The sequence below is a fragment of the Malaclemys terrapin genome, chromosome 3 (assembly GCF_027887155.1).
Source record: "Malaclemys terrapin pileata isolate rMalTer1 chromosome 3, rMalTer1.hap1, whole genome shotgun sequence".
NCBI classification, from domain to species: Eukaryota; Metazoa; Chordata; order Testudines; family Emydidae; genus Malaclemys; species Malaclemys terrapin.
In genome coordinates this window covers 161849105-161869407 of record NC_071507.1, presented here as the reverse complement: position 1 = coordinate 161869407, position 20303 = coordinate 161849105, and the positions used below count along the sequence as shown (strand labels likewise).

At 42.2% G+C, this 20303-nt stretch overlaps 1 protein-coding gene across 2 annotated transcripts in view; it reads right to left on the bottom strand.

The window, feature by feature from the left end:
• Positions 1–20303, bottom strand: part of COL21A1 (collagen type XXI alpha 1 chain) — a 212275-nt gene that overhangs the window by 38749 nt on the left and 153223 nt on the right. For both annotated transcript variants that reach the window (XM_054024445.1, XM_054024444.1), the window contains 2 exons: positions 7968–8012; positions 7085–7138 (listed from right to left, as the gene is read on the bottom strand). In XM_054024445.1, coding sequence (XP_053880420.1) covers positions 7085–7138; positions 7968–8012 — 99 coding nt within the window. The remainder of the gene's footprint in view (positions 1–7084; positions 7139–7967; positions 8013–20303) is intronic.

The following is a 20303-nucleotide window of genomic DNA, read 5'->3' as shown; positions in this document are numbered from 1 at the left end:
TGTGACTACAAAGGAACCCATCCAGAAACTCCAAAACGGAACAAAGTGATGCAAACTCAGAAACCAAGAACACAAACCAAGTAGACTGGGTGTATATACAAACATAAGGAAACCCAGTGTAGCACATGCTCCTTCACATCCCCCCTGCATCCTGTAGTCATGCAACCCACTCATACCTATATCAGTGGTAAATAACCTGCAGTGTGAGACAGCATGTGAGTGGGAAAGTTTCACAAAGGGCAGGCACAAGAGTCAGGACCCCTGAACTGGTGTGGCCTTGTTGCCTGGTCCCCCCTCAAACCAGGGCATGGCTAGAGTGGGGCGAATTTTTTTGGGATGAATAGTTTATTCTCTGAAAAATGTTGTTTTAGTTGACCCAAAACTATTAACAAATTTGACGCAATTCGTTTTGGCCAGTTTCAGAAAAGTACATGTGTCCTTATAAACTTTAGCCCAAAGGTTGTTAGGGATGCAGCAAACCCAGTGGAGGGATTTGAATCTGCAACTCCGGCTAGTTCTCTAGTGCGTGCCTTAATTACCAAGCTACAGAGTTATTCTCTTGCTCAGGTTCTTTCTTTGGCTCAGTGATTCGTTAAGTAACGATTGAGAACAATCTATGCCAGAATCATCTATAATCTGGTGTTGAGAGTGGTCAGATTTGAGGGGAAGATCTGAGTTTAAGTCCTTGGCCCAGAAAGAGGATTCCAATATGGGTCTCCCACATTGCAGGTAAATGCCCTAATCACTGGGCTAAAGGTTATACAGGTTAGACTTTCATACAAAGTGGATTTTTCTGATTTGCTGACAAGTTTCAAACATTTCTGAAGCCAATCCGAATATTTTTTCTGATTGCTCAGTTCTCTGGGTGAATTAAAAAAAATCAATCACCCACCCAGCTGGTAACATCACTGCCATGGCTCCACACCCTCTCCCTTAAAGCCAAAAAGGCTTGCAATCAAGCTGATTTCCACAAGGGCCACTCAGGCTGTGCTACCCTGCTAGCCATCAACTCAAGCTAAACATGGCTAAAACAGCACTTCTAATTCCCCCCATCAGCCCCTGCTGAAAAGCCATCCTGCTATCTCTTTTCTCAGCCACTGTGAACAACACCACCATCCTGTCTGTCACTCAGGCCCATATCTTGGGTATCACCTTTGACTCAGACCTCTCTCTATCCTCACATCCAGGCTATATGAAAATCTGGTTGATTCTTTCTGCATACCATCTCTAAGATGTGGCCTTTCCTATCCATCCCCACAGCTAAATATCTCGTCCATGCTCTCATTATCTTGTGTCTCAATTACTGCCTCATACTTGTCTATGGCTTTAATGAATGCAATCTTGCTCTGCTTGTATCCATTGAGAATGCTGCTGCAAAGATTTTCCTAGCCCATCACTTTGAAAATATATCCCCCATCTGTTTGCAGCCCTCTGCTGGCTTTCCCTTCTCCACTGCATCAAACATAAACTACTTGTCTTCACTTTTAAGGCCCTTCATGATCTATCCCACTCTACATATCATCTCTTCTTCGCTATTGAGATATTGATTTTCCTCCGCTTAGCCCATGATACCAGCCTGCACTGCCACTTGTTAAATCTTCTTCTCCTGTACTCCCCCCACCCCCAATGCTTGGGAGGAGCTCTCATAAACTCCCACAAAGCTTCAAAACCCTCCTCAAAATTCTCATTTGCTCTGATACCTACAAAAAAGCTTGACAAATGTTGAATTGCTCATGTGCAGAGACCACAGCCTATCACACAGACCAATATGGCCTCATTGTTTCCTTGTAGTCCCCTGTCTATCTATCTGTGTCCATGTATTGTCTTGTCTTATGCTTAGATTGAAAGCTCTTTTGTTTTGTGTTTGTATAGAGCCTAGTGCCAGGGGGTCCTGGTCCATGACTGTGGTTCCCAGGCAATATGGTAATACCAATAATAAGATCTGTGCTGTTTAAACTACTCAACACCATTTATACTCATTGATTAGTTCCATGATCTAGATGTCATAGTAAACAGCTTATTAATGAGCAATGGCAGACAAAAAGCAATAAAATATTATTTTGAAATAACAAGTAAATGAGGAATCACACAAACACATACCGCTATTAAAATTGTTGATAAAGCCTTCCCCCCTTTAACAATTGTTCAATTTTGGTCACCTCATCTCAGAAAGAAAGAGATGGTAGAAATGTTCTATTTCTACTAAAGGGCAATAAAAGAATATTAGAGACACTGGTGGGACGGAGAGTATGCAGGTACTACCTTGGAGTAGATTATGCTTGTACTAAGAACGTGGTAAAAAGGTAAAGTGAAAGTGCTTTGAATGCCTGAGACCACTCTGTTCCTACACAGATAAAATTTCTTTCAACTGTGATCTAAACACCTGACAAGAAATAACTGGAAATACTTTGAGAGATACTCTTCTTCCCACAACAATGCAAAAGGGCTGTAAAATTTCCTTATGTGAACTTAGGTGAATTCCTCCAGTGCAGGTGTTGTCCACACAAGGCCCCTTACAAACTCTAGTGAAAGGATTGAGCCAGTGGTGGGATTGCATGTACTGAATAGGTAGGGCACAAAGGTAGCTTAAACCTCCCTTGTCCTTCCTACCTCATGGCCTGTGAATTTGTGTGCTGCACTTCTGAGAGGCAGAGAACAGAATCTCAATGATTCATTTTAACCGATAACATATTTTAATCAAGAAATCCCAAGCATGAAAATAGACAGTTTGTTTGAGGGATTACTACATGTGGGACCAAAAATTGAAGTTTGTGCTGATTCTACAAATATAAATCTGTAACCATTAAAAAGTTCAGTATTGGTTAGGATGGAACCACGGAGGCTGCTTTCACATTAAATTCTTGACTTCTATAGTTCTGATCTAACTTAATCACTGCCTAATACAAGTAATAAAGTAAACTCCTGCATAAAAAGCCAATATATTTCAGAATAAAAATAGGCCTAGAAACCCAAGTTATTTTTATTATAAAATTGAAATGTTTCTATTTTCAGTTAAAAACCATTTAAAAGCAGAATTATATGATGCTCACATGTATAAGAAGAAAGCATCCACAGATCTGGGAATTTATATTTAGTAAGACCATCTGATCTCAATTGCCAGAGTCTTATAGAAAATAAGTTAAATGAACAAAAGCCATAAAACAAATCAAAGCTTTAATTCAAAGAGAAAGAATTCTCCAAAGCAACCAGGCTTGTTTCCACTAAAAACGAAAGAAGCAACATTTTTATTTCTTGCAGTAAACTCAGATTTCAATCAGTGAAAGCTACCATCTGTTAAAAATTATTCCCATATACTCTGGAAAAAGGAATCATTTGTAGGAGTCACTAATAGGATTACTTCATGATTTTAAAGATCTCACATAAATGGGTTACATAGCATTAAATGTAAGGAAATATGATTAGAGTTCACATACAAAAGATGTAGATCTTTCTTGAATAAGAGTCTTGCCTATATGCATTTTATACGGGTATAACAGAGGCTAAAAGGTTGAGCCAGTGGTTAGGCAACTAGCCTGGACATGGGAGATAGAGGTTCGAGTTTCTCCCATGCCACAGAGTTTCTACATGACCTGGTGCAAGGCTGTTAGTCTCTGTCCCTGTTCCCTATTTATTGATTAGGATAATAATAGTTTCCTACCTCTCAAGGGTGTTGTGAGGATAAATACATTGGGCAATTTTTTCAGACACACCTACATTACTTAAGAGCCTACATCCCATATTTAGGCATCACTGGCATTCACAAAACTCCTGATCAGTTGCTGCCTAACCTTGTAGTCAACTAAATTCACTAGGTGATATAAATAATACCTAGCTCTTACATAACACTTTTCATCCACAGTTCATTTTACAAAGGATTTCAATACCATTACCCCATTTCACAGATGGAAACTGAGGCACAGAGGAGGGAAATGACTTGACTAAGGTCACCCAGCAGGCCAATGGCAGAGTCAAAAATAGAATGCAGGTCTCCTGAAGCCTAGCCCAGTGCTCTATCAAAGAGGCCACACTGCCTGTCTTATAAAATAAAGCTAGGTGCCTGCCCCAAGGATCTTATAATGTACTTATAGGGGAAGAGGTAGAGGCTACTAGGTTGCCTAACATTTTCCATTATAAAAATTCCTCACACTGTTATTTTCAATGAGCTCTAGCACTTTTTTATCTGCAGCAAAAACCTGACATCGGCAGAGAGTCTCCTGAAATCAAAGAGATGCAAAATTGGATTTCCCATCAGTGTCTTGCTCACTACAGTATGGTCTTGGCATTCTGCCTAAAAAACTCTGACCATTCTATTAGCACTGCACATGCATCACCCTATTTAAGTGTGCCACATACAAAGAACCTCCAGCCAGTACAGACAAAATGGATGAACCTCCTTCTGTTGTCACCCATCAAAATACCCTGAGAGATAACATAAACTGGGAACAGAACTCAGATTTCTTAGGTGGCAGATGTAGCGCTCAGCTACTTAATTCCATGGTCTCTCAGCAAAACACTGACAAACCTAAGTACTCAGTTATAGACTCACAGACTTTAAGGCCAGATGAGATCATCCTGATCATATTGTCTGACCTCCTGCACATCGCAGCCCATAGAACCTTACCCGCCCACTCCTCTGATAGATCCATTACCTCTGACTGAGTTACTGAAGTCCTCAAATCATTATTTAAAGACTTCAGGTTACAGAGAATCCATTAGTCTAGTGGATCTAGTGTAGATCAGAAAGTGATCTATGCCTCATGCTGCAGAGGAAGGCAAAAAAAACCCCAGGGTCTCTGCCAATCTGACCTGGGGAAAAATTCCTTCCCGACCCCAAATATGGTGATCAGTTAGATCCTAAGCATGCGGGCAAGACCAACCAGCCAGACACCTGGGAAAGAATTCAGTGTAGTAACTCAGAGCCCTCTCCATCTAGTGTTCCATCTCCAGCCATTGAAGATATTTGCTATTAGCAGTCACAGATGGGCCACATACTATTATAGGCAATCTCATCATACCATCCCCACCACAAACTTATCAAGTTAGGCTTAAGCTCAGTCTTGAAACAGGTATTTTTGCACCCACTGCTCCCCTTGGAAGGCTGTTTCAGAACTTAACTCCTCTGATGGTTAGAAACCTTCATCTAATTTCAAGCCTATACTTGTTGACAGTCAGTTTATATTCATTTGTTCTTGTGCGAAGACTGGCCCTTAACTGAAATAACTCCTCTCCCTCCTGGTGTTTATCCCTCTTACATATTTATAGAGAGTAATCATATCACCCCTCTGCCTTCGCTTTGTTAGGCTAAACAAGCCAAGCTCCTTGTGTCTCCTCTTATAAGATATGTTTTCCATTCTTCTGATCATCCTAATGGCCCTTCACTACATCTGTTCCAATTTGAATTCATCTTTTTTTAAACACAGGCAACCGGAAGTGGACACAGTATTCCAAGTAAGGTCTCACTAGAGCTTTGTATAATGATAATATAACACTTCCTATCACTACTGGAAATACCTCAACTGATGCATCCTAGGATTTCATTAGCCTTTTTCACAGCCATATCATATTAGTGGCCAATAGTTGTCTTGTGATTGACCAATACACCAGGTCTTTCTATCACTGCCAATGGATACATCCCCAGCTTATACCAAAACATATTGTTGGTAGTCCCTAAATGCATGACCTTGCACTTTCCACTATTACATTTCATCCCATTTCTCTTACTCCAGTTTTCAAGGTAATCCAGATCTTCTTGTATGATATTCTGGTCCTCCTCCATATTGGCAATACCTCCCAACTTTGTATGTGCAAATGTTATTAGCACACTCCCACTTTGTAAGGAGAAGGCTTTTCCCATAGCCATATTGAAAGACCTAAGGCCTTTATCTGCAGCCATATTAGGAGAACAGCAGCCATTAGCTAAGAAGCAGAAAGTCACATCCTCACATTGCATCTAAATTACATTAAAACAATGTAATATTGGGCTGTTAAGAAGGAGATCCTCTCCTAATAGCACCCACTATCACCAGATAGAGAAACAGAACTTAAGATGGTTAAAGAAAACTTAGTTTGATAGCATTCTGTCTGGCAAGAAACCACTTATCAGTAGTTGTGGTTTTATCTTTATGGTCCCCTTTCCTTATAGTCTGTCTATATTATCTCTGTCTGGTTCTTTGATTGTTTCTGTCTGTTACATAATGAATTTTGCTAGGTGTAAATTAATTAACATGTTGGGGTATAATTACTTAAAGAATTTTGTCACAATAGGTTAGGATTGGTTAGTAAAATGATTGATTAAGGTACAGCTAAGCAGGACTCAAGTTTCGCTATATAAACTGGGGTCCAAAGAGAAGTTCTTTGGGAACCAGCTTCAGGACACAGTCCCAAGATCAGAACTGCCAGACCGCAACACTCTGCCAATGACACCGTGCAGAAACTGGAGCCCCCCAGATGACCTGATCCTGACGGGCCACCAAGAAAAGTTCATCCGTCTTATTGAGAGTGGTGAGCATTTTATGTGTAGTATGTGAATTCTGTTTGATTAATAAATAGAAGTTAAGTAGGGTATTACTGTATTAGGCTTTTTCACTGGTAAAAGACCCCATAAACCCGCAAAAAATTAAACCCTGAGTCCACTGGGAATGGATGTTTACCCGGAACCCAGAGGAGTACAGCCCAGAGCTTGGAGGAGTAGAGCCTGGAGCCCACGGAGGGGTAAAGTTAGATGCCTAAATTAACAGGGTTACGCCTGAGCCCTAGGAACAGGGTGAGTGTGTGAGTAACAGAGAATTTTGTGCAATAACAACTTATGCTGTCTGTAACATGGAGCCAATCATGCTGATGTAACCCATTGTTTCACTGTATTATGCAGCATCTTCTAGAGGCCACTCCACAGCAGAAAATAGCTTGCTACCAATTATTCTAGTTCATTCTTTAGCTATAATGGTAGAGGTCTATGCTGCAGTGCTGAATGTCCAGGGCCAAACTTTGCTAATGATGGCAGTCAAAGCAGGACATTACACTTACACATAACAGAATTTGATTTTTCTTTTTAAATAACCTAGGAAATTACATGAAAAAAACGTACAGCGGCCCCTGGTGATCCTTTTGCTCCTGGTTGCCCTGGAGGTCCGATTTCACCCTATAATTGAAAACATCTCACATAAATATAATATTGGTGCAAAAAAGAAATTTGATTACAAAACCCTACTTCTACAGATTAGTTTCATCAGGATTGATTTCAAAGTGTTAGAAGAGCCAATTAATTGTATGTTAGCCATACTGATTGCTCTAATCACAGAATGAAAAAAAAAAGATCAAAAGATTTGCAGTGTGCATAAAAGATTTAGAAGCATGAGTCCTTGTACAGGATCCAAGACAAGGAAGGCCAAAACCAAACTAAGAAAAAAATAGATCCCCTTTAGGAAGGCCTCCAAACCAACCATGGCAAGCAGAGTTCCTTGTTATTGGTCTAGGAGGCAGACAGGCTCTCTCCCTTACCCTTTGGAGTCAGATGAGGTCAGATCAGGGGCAGCTTAACCCAGTTCATAAGGCTCATATTTCAGATCAAACAAGCTTGGAGTCTGAAAAACATCTCTAAGGCCCAGGTCAGGGTAGTATTTTGGAGACTGAAGGGGCCCTGAAATCTGTAACACGCAGCATAACATCCAGTCCTTTCTCTCTCTGAGGATACATCTACATGGCAATAAAATACCCGCGGCTGGCCTGTGTTAGCTGACTTGAGAGCGTGAGGCTTGGCCTGCGGGCTATAAACTTGCAGTGTAGATATTCAGGCTCAGGCTACAGCCTGGGCTCTGGGACCCTCCCAACTCGTCCCCATTGCTTTTCAATGGAATTTGTACTCCTGAATCCCTTATGACGCTTTTGAAAATTTCCCCTCAAATCCTTATTCAGGCAAAAAAACCTAAATTTGCATTGATTTTAATTGTATCTTAAATTATTATGAATACCTTTTGTCCTTTTGTTCCATGACTTCCAGGGATTCCAGGAATTCCCTAAGAGAAAAAACAAGAAGTTTTAAATATATGAAATGGCTATTCCAAAAAAAAAAAAAAATGTTGTAAACTTTTTTTTTTTAAAGTTTAACATTTCTCTTTTAATTTGGGTAAGAAACATAGCCAGGAAATAAGATACAACCTGGAAACATGCAAGCTAATGCTTCTGGCGGATATAGACTAAAACAAAGAATTCAGTGCCTCCCCCTCTATTTTCCTGACAGTACTTGCAAATGTGCAGGTGGGCAGGGTCAGGTCCCCACCTTTGTCCCACCGAGGGTGGAATGGGGGAGTGAAAATCCTGATGATGCAGAGAAGGAAATACCCATAAGATTTCCTATTACAGAATGTACAGGCCAGCTTTGGCATGATCACAGTTTCAAATAAACCAGCTGTTTTTTAGATCTATCATGACATGTTTACATGGCTAGCACTTTGCGGTAACAAAAATTGTAATTTCATGCAAAGTATTTTCTTTTACAATATTATCATTTAGTTATGCTTGCTAAAAACAGAGTAAATGTAACCTCATGCTTCAGGACTTAAAATATTTGCTAGAGAGCTAAATACTGCACAATTATCTAGGTTCATTTCACCTTTCAACAAAGCATGAGCTACTGACTACTGTCAGAGCTAGGGCACCAAACATGATGGATAAATGGTCCAATCCAGCATAGCAAATCTTACGTTCCTGTCTAGCTTGTAGTGATCAGATCTGAGGGACACTGGAGATGATTGTTTTTGTGTCCCAATTTCTCCTCTTAGACATGGCTGTTGGGCTTCCACAGGCTTTAAGGAGGGCCACTATAAGTGACTAAGGATGGTCAACCTGAATGCATTTTTTACATGTCGTTAGCACAAAGTGTTATAACGAATGAAAGAATACTCAAATTCATCCCGGAAACAAAACTCTCACGTGTGTAGTCAGCCTAATTCTGCTCTCAGTTACTCCCTATGCAGCCTTAATAGACCAAATCCTGTTCTCAGTTACACCAGTAAAAATCAAGAGTAAGTCCATTGTGAATTTGGCTCACTGACTTCATTATTTTGTCCAATATTTAACGTAATATGCTGCAATGGAACTAAGTAGAGAGATGTCCTGGACATAACAGAGACACATAGGTAAAACCTCTTCCAATCAAACACATTCACATAAGTTCCTAAATTGTTATTAATGAAGACCTACTGATTCTAAGAATATTAAGCTCTTCCCTTAGCATTATGTTGTCGTCTTTGGAAACCAAAAATAATGATGGGAAGCCTAGGGTGAAGTGATAAAGCAAAGGAAATCCAGATTTTATGAAATGCCTAACACAGCATCAGGGTAGTGCATTCTGCTCAACACTACGAACATGATTCTGATCTCCCCTTCACTAATGTAGATCAGGAATAATTCCATAGTAATCAGTGAAATTACACCTGTGTAACATCAGCATGTGAACAGGCCAACAAACTTTAGAATTGTAATTGTTCTATGGTTTACACTATACTTAAACTCTAGTTTAGTTTTAGCTAATATAGATTCCATCTAACAGAATTATCTTCAGGATATATTTAATAATGACACATTGTGGGCTTTGACTAGTCATCAAGGTTCTAATTTTGGTACCAATTACTGGAGAAAGCAATGACACAATATTATAGAAAGCTACACTAGATAATAAAGGCCTGATTCTACCACCTTTACTCATGTTGAGTAATACACATTTTCTCTCCAAACTATTGCTCTGTCAAGATATTTCAGTATTCCAAAAGCATATTAGACCTGCTGGATCTGGGCTGTAAGCGTTCCATAACCAGACATGGTTTTAAATAAATGTAGATGAGATTAGTCCTGTCCATGAATTCTAAATAGCTGTACATTATTAACACAATATATTCCATATACTTGACTACCCATCAGAAGATTTTTTTCAGAAACAGGATAATATTTATTGAAAAGATGTACAGAAACTCATGTTGGCTAATAACTTCCTTTTGGCTACACATCTACACAGTCTTCAGGGCAGAGATAGTAACTTCATGTGTGTTTGTACAACATCTAACACAGAGGTTCCCAAAGTGGGCAATACCGCCCCCTGGGGGGTGCTGGAACGATCCTGGGGGCAGTAGTAGCCTTGGGTGCAATTGGGGGGCGTTGAATAAAAATAAGGGCGCAGTGGAAGCATAAAGAAAGAAGAGAATATAAGAAAATTTTGAAAAAACGTTCGTACATGTTTCATCTGTTGTGTAACATAGAGTTAAAGTTGTAGTGATTACTTTATTTTCCAAATAAATTCACAAATTATAACCGATCAGGTGTCAAGTCCGTCAACAGCTCTTAACAAGCAAGTGTTGGCAGGCGAGCGTGTCGCGCATTGTCGGGAAGTCCAGCATGCATCGGCAGGAATATGTGCGTGTAATGACTTTTTACAATACGATACTGAACCCAAGAAAAAATGTAGACAATATAGTATTGAATATTTGAACTATGGCTTTATTCAGTCGCCTACAAACAATACATTACCGATATGCCTGATTTGCCAAAAAGTTTTATCAAATGAAGCTATGAAGCCTTCAAGACTACAAGAACATTTGACAAAAGTTCATGCTGATAAGAAAGATAAGGATTTATCTTATTTTCAAGCACTTAAAGAAATTTTTTTGAGACAGCCGACATTGGCAAAACTCTTTTCAATAGCATCCAAAGATGAGGAGGATGGGTTGCGTGCTTCTTACAACATTTCGTTACTGATTGCTAAATCTGGAAAACCGCATACTATTGGTGAAGAACTAATTCTACCGGCTATAAGTGAGGTAATACGCACTATGCTGCACAAGCCAGCGTCTGAAATTACCAAGAAAATTTCTTTGAGCAATAATACAGTGCAAAGAAGAATTGATGAAACGGCTCAAGATGTTGAAGACTCATTATGTGAGTATTTAAAAACATCCCAGTTCTCTATACAGCTTGATGAGTCAACTTTGCCAGGAAATGAAGCCTTACTTTTAGCATACATGCGATTCATAAAAGAAGAAAAAATTTGCCAAGAATTATTATTTGCAAACTGATATTAAAGGAGAATCGATATTTCATGCATTGGAAGAGTTTTTTAAAGAAAAAGAAATCCCCCTGAGTAATATCTTGTCAGTTGCTACTGATGGTGCTCCAGCGATGATAGGGCGGCTACAGGGGTTTTCTTGCATATTTATAAAAAGCGGTTCCGAATGTATTCGCTGTACACTGTGTCATTCATCGTCAACATTTAGTTGCCAAAAATCTGAGTGAACGCCTACATAGGTCATTACATTATGTCATTAAAGCAATCAACAAAATCAGAAGCAATTCATTGAATGACAGATTGTTTGGACAACTTTGTATTGAAAACGATGAAGAATTCAATCACTTGCTGCTTCATACAGAAGTTCGTTGGCTATCAAAAGGTGCCTGTTTGGATCAGTTTTATAAACTCTTCGACTCAGTGCTAGAGTTCCTAGAAAACAAAGATGATGCTTTATGAGCCAACTTGATTGATTCCAAAAATGACATAGCTTATTTGACAGACTTGTTTAATAAATTTAATGAAACAAATTTACAGCTCCAAGGCGATGAGCTGAATTTAATCAAAACAAAAACTGTTATTTCCGCGTTTGTGGCAAAACTTCTTCTGTACAAACGAAATATTTAGTGGAACGTAGGTTCAGTGCGGTCACAAATCTGTTAACTAAAAAAAGAAACCGACTGCAAATAGCTAATCGTGGTGATTTAAGAATGCTGCTGACAAAAATAGAGCTGAACATTAATAAATTGATAGCAGCGCACCAGGTTCATCCTTCTCATTAGGATTATTTGTAATGTTATTCGTAATTTTTATTTTAATATTATCCTTCGTTATCTTAATTTTCTGTGTGTAATGCGAATGTTACTATGGTTTATTTTAATAAATAATTTTATAATTTCAAGCTTCAAGGTGTCTTATTTACAACAACATCTTTCTTTACTATATTGTAGGACGTAGGTAGAAATATAGATACATAAAAGAACACAAATTTGTCAGTGCATCTTTCTGTTTGTTCGCTTAAAGAAGGTAGATTTCCAGGGGGGCGCTGAGTAATTTTTTTTTCTGAAAAGGGGGCGGTAGGCCAAATAAGTTTGGGAACCTCTGATCTAACACAATGCTGACCCAATCCTGATTGGGGCCTCTGGGGGCTACTACAATATACAAATAAACAAAAAAATGTTGGTAATGTAAGGAGGGTCAGAGCAGGAGTTAATTATTCCAGGATTAGGGTTACCATATTCTGTGCCTCCAAATGGAGGACACTCCACGGCCCCCGGCCCCGCCCCCAGCCCCGACCATACCCCCGCCCCAACCCCGCCCCCTCCCAAAAGTCTCCGCCCCCTCCCCTGCTTCCCGCGAACATTTGATTCGCGGGAAGCCTGAAGCAGGTAAGGCGGGTGTGGGGGGGAGGAGGCGCGGCCCAGGCTGGCCCCCCGGCGGCTCCAGCCTGGGTCGGCTCGGGCCCTGGGGTGCCGGCCCCGGCCGACCACCCCCAGCCCGCCCAGCACTGCCGGCCCCCGGCGGCCCGGCGCACCCCCGGGCTCGGCTCCCCGCGGGCCCGGCTGACCTGCTCCCCGCCGGCCCGGCTCCCCGCGGGCCCGGCTGACTGGCTCCCCGCGGGCCCGGCTCCCCGCCGGCCCGGCTCCCCGCGGGCTCGGCTGACCTGCTCCCCGCCGGCCCGGCTCCCCGCGGGCCCGCCGGCCCGGCTCCCCGCGGGCCCGGCTGACCTGCTCCCCGCCGGCCCGGCTCCCCGCGGGCCCGGCTGACCTGCTCCCCGCCGGCCCGGCTCCCCGCGGGCCCGGCTGACCTGCTCCCCGCCGGCCCGGCTCCCCGCGGGCCCGGCTGACCTGCTCCCCGCCGGCCCGGCTCCCCGGCTCCCCGCCGGCCCGGCTGACCGGCTCCCCGCCGGCCTGGCTCCCGCCGGCCCGGCTGACCTGCTCCCCGCCGGCCCGGCTCCCCGCGGGCCCGGCTCCCCGCCGGCCCGGCTCCCCGCGGGCCCGGCTGACCGGCTCCCCGCCGGCCCGGCTGACCGGCTCCCAGCCCGGACCCCGGCCCGGCACCGCGCCCCCGGCTCCCCGTCCGGCCCCGCGCCCGGCACTGCGCCCCTAGTTCCCGGCCCGGCACCATGACCCCGGCCCCGCACCGGCCCCGCACCGCCGGCCCTGGCCGAGCACCACCCAGCCCTCCCGATTTTCCCGGACATGCCCGGCTTTTGGGGATTTCCCCCCGGACGGGGATTTGAGCCCCCAAAAGCCGGACATGTCCGGGAAAATCCGGACGTATGGTAACCCTATCCAGGATCATATGTATAGTAATATACACTCACTAAAATGGCTCTTGGCACTTTGTTGCTGTTGTTGTTTGTTTTGTTTTTTCCTCCCAAAAGGAGTCAATTTTTATGCAAAACACACAACCCTTTTGTAATATGCCAGCACAAACAGAGAGGCTTGGGGGCTAGCAAAATATCAATGTTACCCCTTCAAACAAACAACTTATTCCAAAATTCAGAAAAGCATTATGTGGATCTGAGAAGAAAATGTGGCTCTTTTTCCATTAACAAGGAACAAAAATTTATGAAGACAGTAATAATAGGTTCTAACCACTGATTTGGTTAAAATGATGAGCATGTGGATTTAATTTAACCCTGAGAATAAAAAGAATGGAATATAAAATAAAAAGTAAAACCCATTAAATCTTGAGAACAGAATTAATGTGTAAATACATTTTGTGAGAAGGTTTCTCATTCAAATTCACACCTAACTGCTAAAATAATAAGACTTTCAGAGTCACTCATTTGATTTTTTTTCAGTTTATAATTCATTTGATGAGATTAAATCTAAGTAACATCCAGAATATATATTTCAAAGAAAAGAGTGAAAGTAAATGTATCAATTGCCAAACAGAAGTAGAAGAAAATTGGATATCATACCATATATTGACATTGATTAAGTACTATGGTATGTGCAAGGGATGAGAATGAAGTAATCAACTGACCACATTTACCACATCAAACCCATCCTCACCTAACATCCTTGCACAACAATGCTGAACAATTTAATCAGGGACGCCAGGGCCTCAAATTTAAGCAATTGGCCCTAGACTACGTGTTTACACTCATGCTGGAACCAAACTGACAACAACTACATTTGGACATAGTTCTTATTAGCAAGATGGTGATAGTGTTTAGCGATGAGTTATGCTATACTAGTAAACTGTCTCACCGGATTACCATAGTTGTAAAATTATGTAGATGGGGCCAAATGCCTGTAAGGAGAGGATACCTATTGTGAAATTGTAGACTGTGAGAGATAGTGTGGTCTTGTGAATTGAGAATGAGGTGGATCCAGGAATTCCTAAATCCTAGATCCTGACTTGCTGTGTGGCCTTGGACAAGTGGCATATCCTCTGTGTCTGTTTCTCCAATCTACAAATGAATACTTATTTAACACATATGACAAGTATTGTCATAACATTTGAAAATGTAAATGACCCTCCCAAACCTACAAATCAATGTGTGAGAATAATTGTTAACACCCCTGTAGTCATAGGACAAAAAGGGGGAGGGGGTTCGTGGGTTACAGATTGTTGTGACAACCCATGAATCCAGAGTCTTCATTAAAACCATGTTTTTGTCCTATGACTACAGGGGTGTTACCAGGCCACTTCACTTTGAATGGTCCCTTAGAATATGTGATAACAATTTATGCTAAATGTCTGTGCCATCTTGTATTTAGCTGTGGCACTCTGACTACCTTTCCCAGACCCAAAGAACAGCTCTGTGTAGCAAAGCTTGTCTTTCTCAGCAACAGAAGTTGGTCCAATAAAAGATATTATCTCATCTACCTTGTCTCACTAATAGTCTGGGACTGACATGACTACAACTACACTGCATACATTTGTAATTACATGGCAGGTTGAGAAGGGGTAAATGCAAGAGATTTATGCAGAGGCTAGCACAAATAATTTATGCCTTGAATTTCCTCACCACTTCCCAAAACTCTGATGTTTCTGTGGAAGTAGCAGAGGAATGTCTGGAGGGAAGTACTGCTCACTCTCTAAAAGATTTTTCTGAGCAGACTTCTTGATTTCTCTCTTCCTTTTCAGAGGACACTTCTTCCTCGTTGCCATACAGAATTTTGGAGGGAAGCAGACCGGAGAGTTCTGAACTGTTTGGTAGGGGCCTTTCCACTCAACATCTTGCCACAGGATCTGAAACTGCCAAAATATTCTCAGCAAGGAAGCAGCACACTAAACTGTTACAGGTTGTATTCAATCAGATTAAATAATCTCTCTCTCTCTCTCTCTCACACACACACACACACACACACACTGAGCTATCCCTCCACACACACACACACGAACATTTAAACAATAGAAAACCCCTTAAAGCCCTGCTTAGCTCCTTTTAAAAAACTTTCTTGGCTGAAGGGATCCATTTATACCATTCTTTTGCTTTTACCTCAACATCAATAGCAATGAAGGATTGAAAGAAAATAAACTTCATCCAGCCATAGCTCCTGTAGGACTGATTCTGTATCCCTGAAGTCAATGAGATTTTTGCCACTGACCTCAGTGGGAGCAGGACTAGATCCTTAATGTCCTTATTTGGCTCACTGACATTTATTCATCTGAGAATGAATCTGCCCCTCACATTAGTTTGCCTCAGGGATTCCCTGAGCAAACTAAGTGGAGTTCTTCAAAGTCATTCACCACATATTGATTGGCACATAAGGAGCAGTATGAAATGGCTAATCTGGCATGTAATGACCGGTGAAGAAAGAGGCTTTCCCCACAATAATTAATTTCCTGTATAACTTCCATGGTCCAGCAGCTGCAATGGCTAATTTCTGTAGGACTGGATCCAGAAGACCTAGAAAATTAAATTGAATCTCTATTTCCTTATCTATTCTAACTCTATTATTTCCCTATTCATGCATAACCTGTGTTCATGCCAATCGAAATTACTGGAACCTACCCAGAGGAGAGTGTTTTAAAATCCTCTCAGACATCCTATATTTTCTTTTTAATTTTTAGGTTAAAAGCCAAACCAAGTTTTGGAAAAGTGTTAGAAATTCACTCCTAAGCAGATACTTCATATGCCACACAAAGCTTCAGAACCTGAATTCTTTTATTTATTTATTTTTAACAACATGAGTAATAAACCACTTATAACAGGAAGTTATAGTTGAGAGAGTGACATAACGTTAAGTAAACTATCACTGTAACCTTACTGTAATGATCAAAAGATATACCACTACTTTAAAGTATGAGTTGACAAATCTAGTTTAATTCTTTTCCTGTAAAGGCTGCATAAACTAGAACTATAACGAATGCCTGTCTTTAATTAGAAGTTAATATAAAACAGATGCATCATGCAATTTTTCACTTAGGGAAACACAATGTTTGGAATCACTACAAATGGGAAAATTGCCACCCACTGGGAGTGACAGAATGAATGCTATAGAATAATTTGTGATTCACTGGCCTAGAAAATATGGCCTTTGGGGATGTCCTTTGCACAATTAACTGCATCAAGCAACTTTTTGTCAGTAATACATGAGAAAAGATGGGCAACTCTCTATTTCAATTTTCTTTTTTCTTCCTCTGATCAGAAAACTTTTTTTTTTACTGTCTGAATTTAACAGTGCATTTTTACGATCACTATCCCAATAAAATTTAGCACTGTATTTCTATCCACTATAACTAAAACTCAAAAAATCTCAAAGCCTTATTGAGCTTTAAAAAGTGGTCATTTTGATCTTACCCCCTTTTTGCATCCCTCCACTCGTTCCCCCTTTTTCTCTGAATCAAGCACAAGCTTCTTGTCTTTTTTTGTCAGTCCCTTCCACATTTAGCTATCCCTTTTCTATCAAATTTATTGCAAGGCTGACCCCTGCCTTCACTCTTCCAGAGACATTAGCCTTGACTGCCCACTTGTCAGCTTTTCCTACGAGTACCTTCATGTTTTCCTTCAAGTCATCCTTTTTACATGGGAAGAACTCCCCATCAAACTTTGTAAAGCCGCTTCCTTATCGCCTCTTAGATCTTGATCTAGCAAGGGACTTAAGCACCTGTAACTTTAACCATGTAAGCAGTCACTGACTTCAACAAATTATTCGTGTGCTTCAAGTCATGCATATGTTTAAGAACCTTACTGAATTTGGGATTTATATCTATCCTTACCATCTATCTTTGCCATGGTGCCTAGAAATTAATGTTATCAGACACTAGTTAGATTGGCAGCCACCTGTGACTAAAAAGATTGAGGCTACTAGTTTGTGTAAATGTTGCAGTCCTTCCCATCTGTTTCCATCTTGGTATAAACCTACATTGTTAGTTCTCTGGAGCAGGAATTGTCTTGGTTTCACTTGTTGGCATGGTACTTAGCACAACAGGTCTTTGATAGAGGTCTCTAAAAGCTAATGCAATATATAAAATTAATAAATAATAAGAAGTAATAATATTTGAAGCATTACCAAATTGTTTCTAAATGAGTGATCCACCATTTACAGAGGTTGTACAGTAGTAGATAGCACATTAGCTAATGGTCCAGCAGCAACCTGTTAAAAGAGCAATTGGAAAACTAAGTGCCAAATCCTGATCTCATTAAAATTAATGGGAGTTTTGCCACTGACCACACTGAAATTGGTATTTGGCTCTGTCAGGGTTCCCTCCCCACTCTGAACTCTGAGGTACAGATGTGGAGACCCGCATGAAAGACTCCCTAAGCTTATTTCTACCAGCTTATGTTAAAAACTTCCCCAAGGCACAAATTCTTCCTTGCCTTTGGACGGTATGCTGCCACCACCAAGTGAGTTAGACAAAGATTCAGGAAAAGGACCACTTTGGAGTTCCTGTTTCCCCAAAATATCCCCCCAAGCCCATTCACCCCCTTTCCTGAGGAGGCTTGAGAGTAACCAAGGTGAGCACAGACCAGACTGTTGGGTTTTTAGGATACTAAAAACCCAATCAGATTCTTAAAAACAGAACTTTAATATAAAGAAAAAGTAAAAGAAGCACCTCTGTAAAATCAAGATGGAAGGTTATTTACAGGGTAATCAGATTCAAAACACAGAGGATTTCCCCTCTAGGCAAAATGTTAAAGTTACAAAAACAGGGATAAACCTCCCTCTTAGCACAGGGAAAATTCACAAGCTAAAACAAAAGATAATCTAACGCAGTTTCTTCCTATTACTTACGATCTGTAATCTTAGAGGCTTAGTTCAGGTATGACTTTGGGAGATGTATTTTCCCTGCCCTGATACCTCGCTGACCCGGAGAGAACAAAGGAACACAAAACAAAAACCTTCCCCCACAGATTTGAAAGAATCTTCTCCCCTTATTGGTCCTTTTGGTCAGGTGCCAACCAGGTTATCTGAGCTTCTTAACCCTTTACAGGTAAAGGAGGGATTTTATGCTACCTACCATACCTATTGTATGTTTATGACAGGCTCTAAGTGAAAACTGGACTAGGCACAGAATCCCTAGTCAGTAGTCTAGAAATATATAACCTTTTACGAAATATGACTGTGATTGGCATGGGTGGACCCCTTGGAACTGTGGGGAGCGCCATCGGCTTCATGGGACTCAATGTGAGCATGGGTCCAACCAGGCCCACCAACAGGGACCGGGGGGGAGGGGCAAAGGGGGCAATTGCCCAAGACCCCGGGCAATTTAAAAGACCTAGGGGTCTAAGTTCCCTGTAAGCTGTGTAGCCTTGTGGCAGCCTATTTAGCACTGTGCAGGTACTCAGGGAACCCGGCCAGGGACCTGCCGCTGCCAGGGGAGAGGTGCTCCGGCCTCAATCTAGCCCGGCCCACAACCTGCTACAGCTGGGGCACCCCTCCCCTGGCCCCAACTCTGCTGCAGCCTGGACCTGCCACAGCCGGGGCGACTGGACCCAGAGGTGGCCGGGTGGCGTGGCTCAGCCCAGCCCAGACCCAGATGTAACCGGGGCTCCCCACCCCAGCCCCGGTCCTGACCTTCGGGGGCAAGGGGAGGGGCCTATCCTGCAGCTTCAGCCCCGGAGCTGCAGCAGCAGGGAGAGGCACTTCTCTTCCTCAGCATAGGTTGTGCTGTGGGGGGAGAGAGCTGGGGGGAGTCCTGGAGCACCCTCCTACACCCCAAACCCCTCACTCCCACTCTAGAGCCCACACTCCCAGCCAGAGCCTCACCCCCTGCACCCAACCCTCTGCCACAGCGCTGAGCCCCTCATCTCTGGCCCCACCCCAGAGCCTGCACCCCCAGCCAGAGCCCTCACACTCCTACAACCCAACCCTCTGCCCCAGTCCTGAGCCCCCTCCCACATGCCGAACCCCGCAGCCCCACCCCACCACATGAATTTTGTTATGTGCACCAATATGGAGGCGATGTGTGACACATCGCCTCCATATTGGTGCACATAACAAAATTCATTCTGCACATCGGTGGGAAAATTAGAGGGAACACTGCTGGGAGTCCCTGGCCCTTTTAAATCGCCTGGTTGGGCTGCAGGGCTCCTTGGTGCATGCAGGATGGTACCAGCAGTGGCGAAGGCAGCCACATGGGCATATGGAAGTCCTGGCCGTGCCGGAAGAGCACACCCAGCAGCGCAGCTGGCAACTCGCTGGGCACCAGCCAGTACAGGCACAAAACTGCCTAAATGTCAGGCGGACCTTTCTAGGGGGCCCATTGACTGTTCTGCCCTGAGGCCCGGAATTGCTGTCAGCGGGCCTGGGTCCGACCTGCATAAACCCAATTCCAGGGTCAAGGGCCTAAGCCCTTAACTGAGAAAGTTGTCAGTTGTTTTATTGTTGCCATATTTTCCTGAGGATTAATTCCAAAAATATTGTGATTAGTATATTGGTACTTTCTGCCTGTCAACTAGCAGGAAAATGTTACGTCTGGAAAGAGAAAATATATCAAAATATTAAGGCTTAAATTCTTTTAATGGAAGCGTTTTGTTTTTCAACAAAATGTTAGGCATGTAAAGAAATTCTTGGTAGGCTGTATATTCTCTCTTAATTAAAACATTTGTAACAAATTTGTATGCACCAAATTATGTGATTTCTTATGTGATTTATGTACTGAACCATCTCAGCTTGGTTTCCATTATCATAATGAGCTTCAATTTTCATGTATTTTTACTTAAAATAAATGTACCATTTTATCCCAGTTATCTGCCAATTTAAATGACTTCCATCCTTTGATAATATCTGGCTAATTTAATGGCTGCAAAAAAACACATGGTTTCCCTGTCCTTGAAAAATCT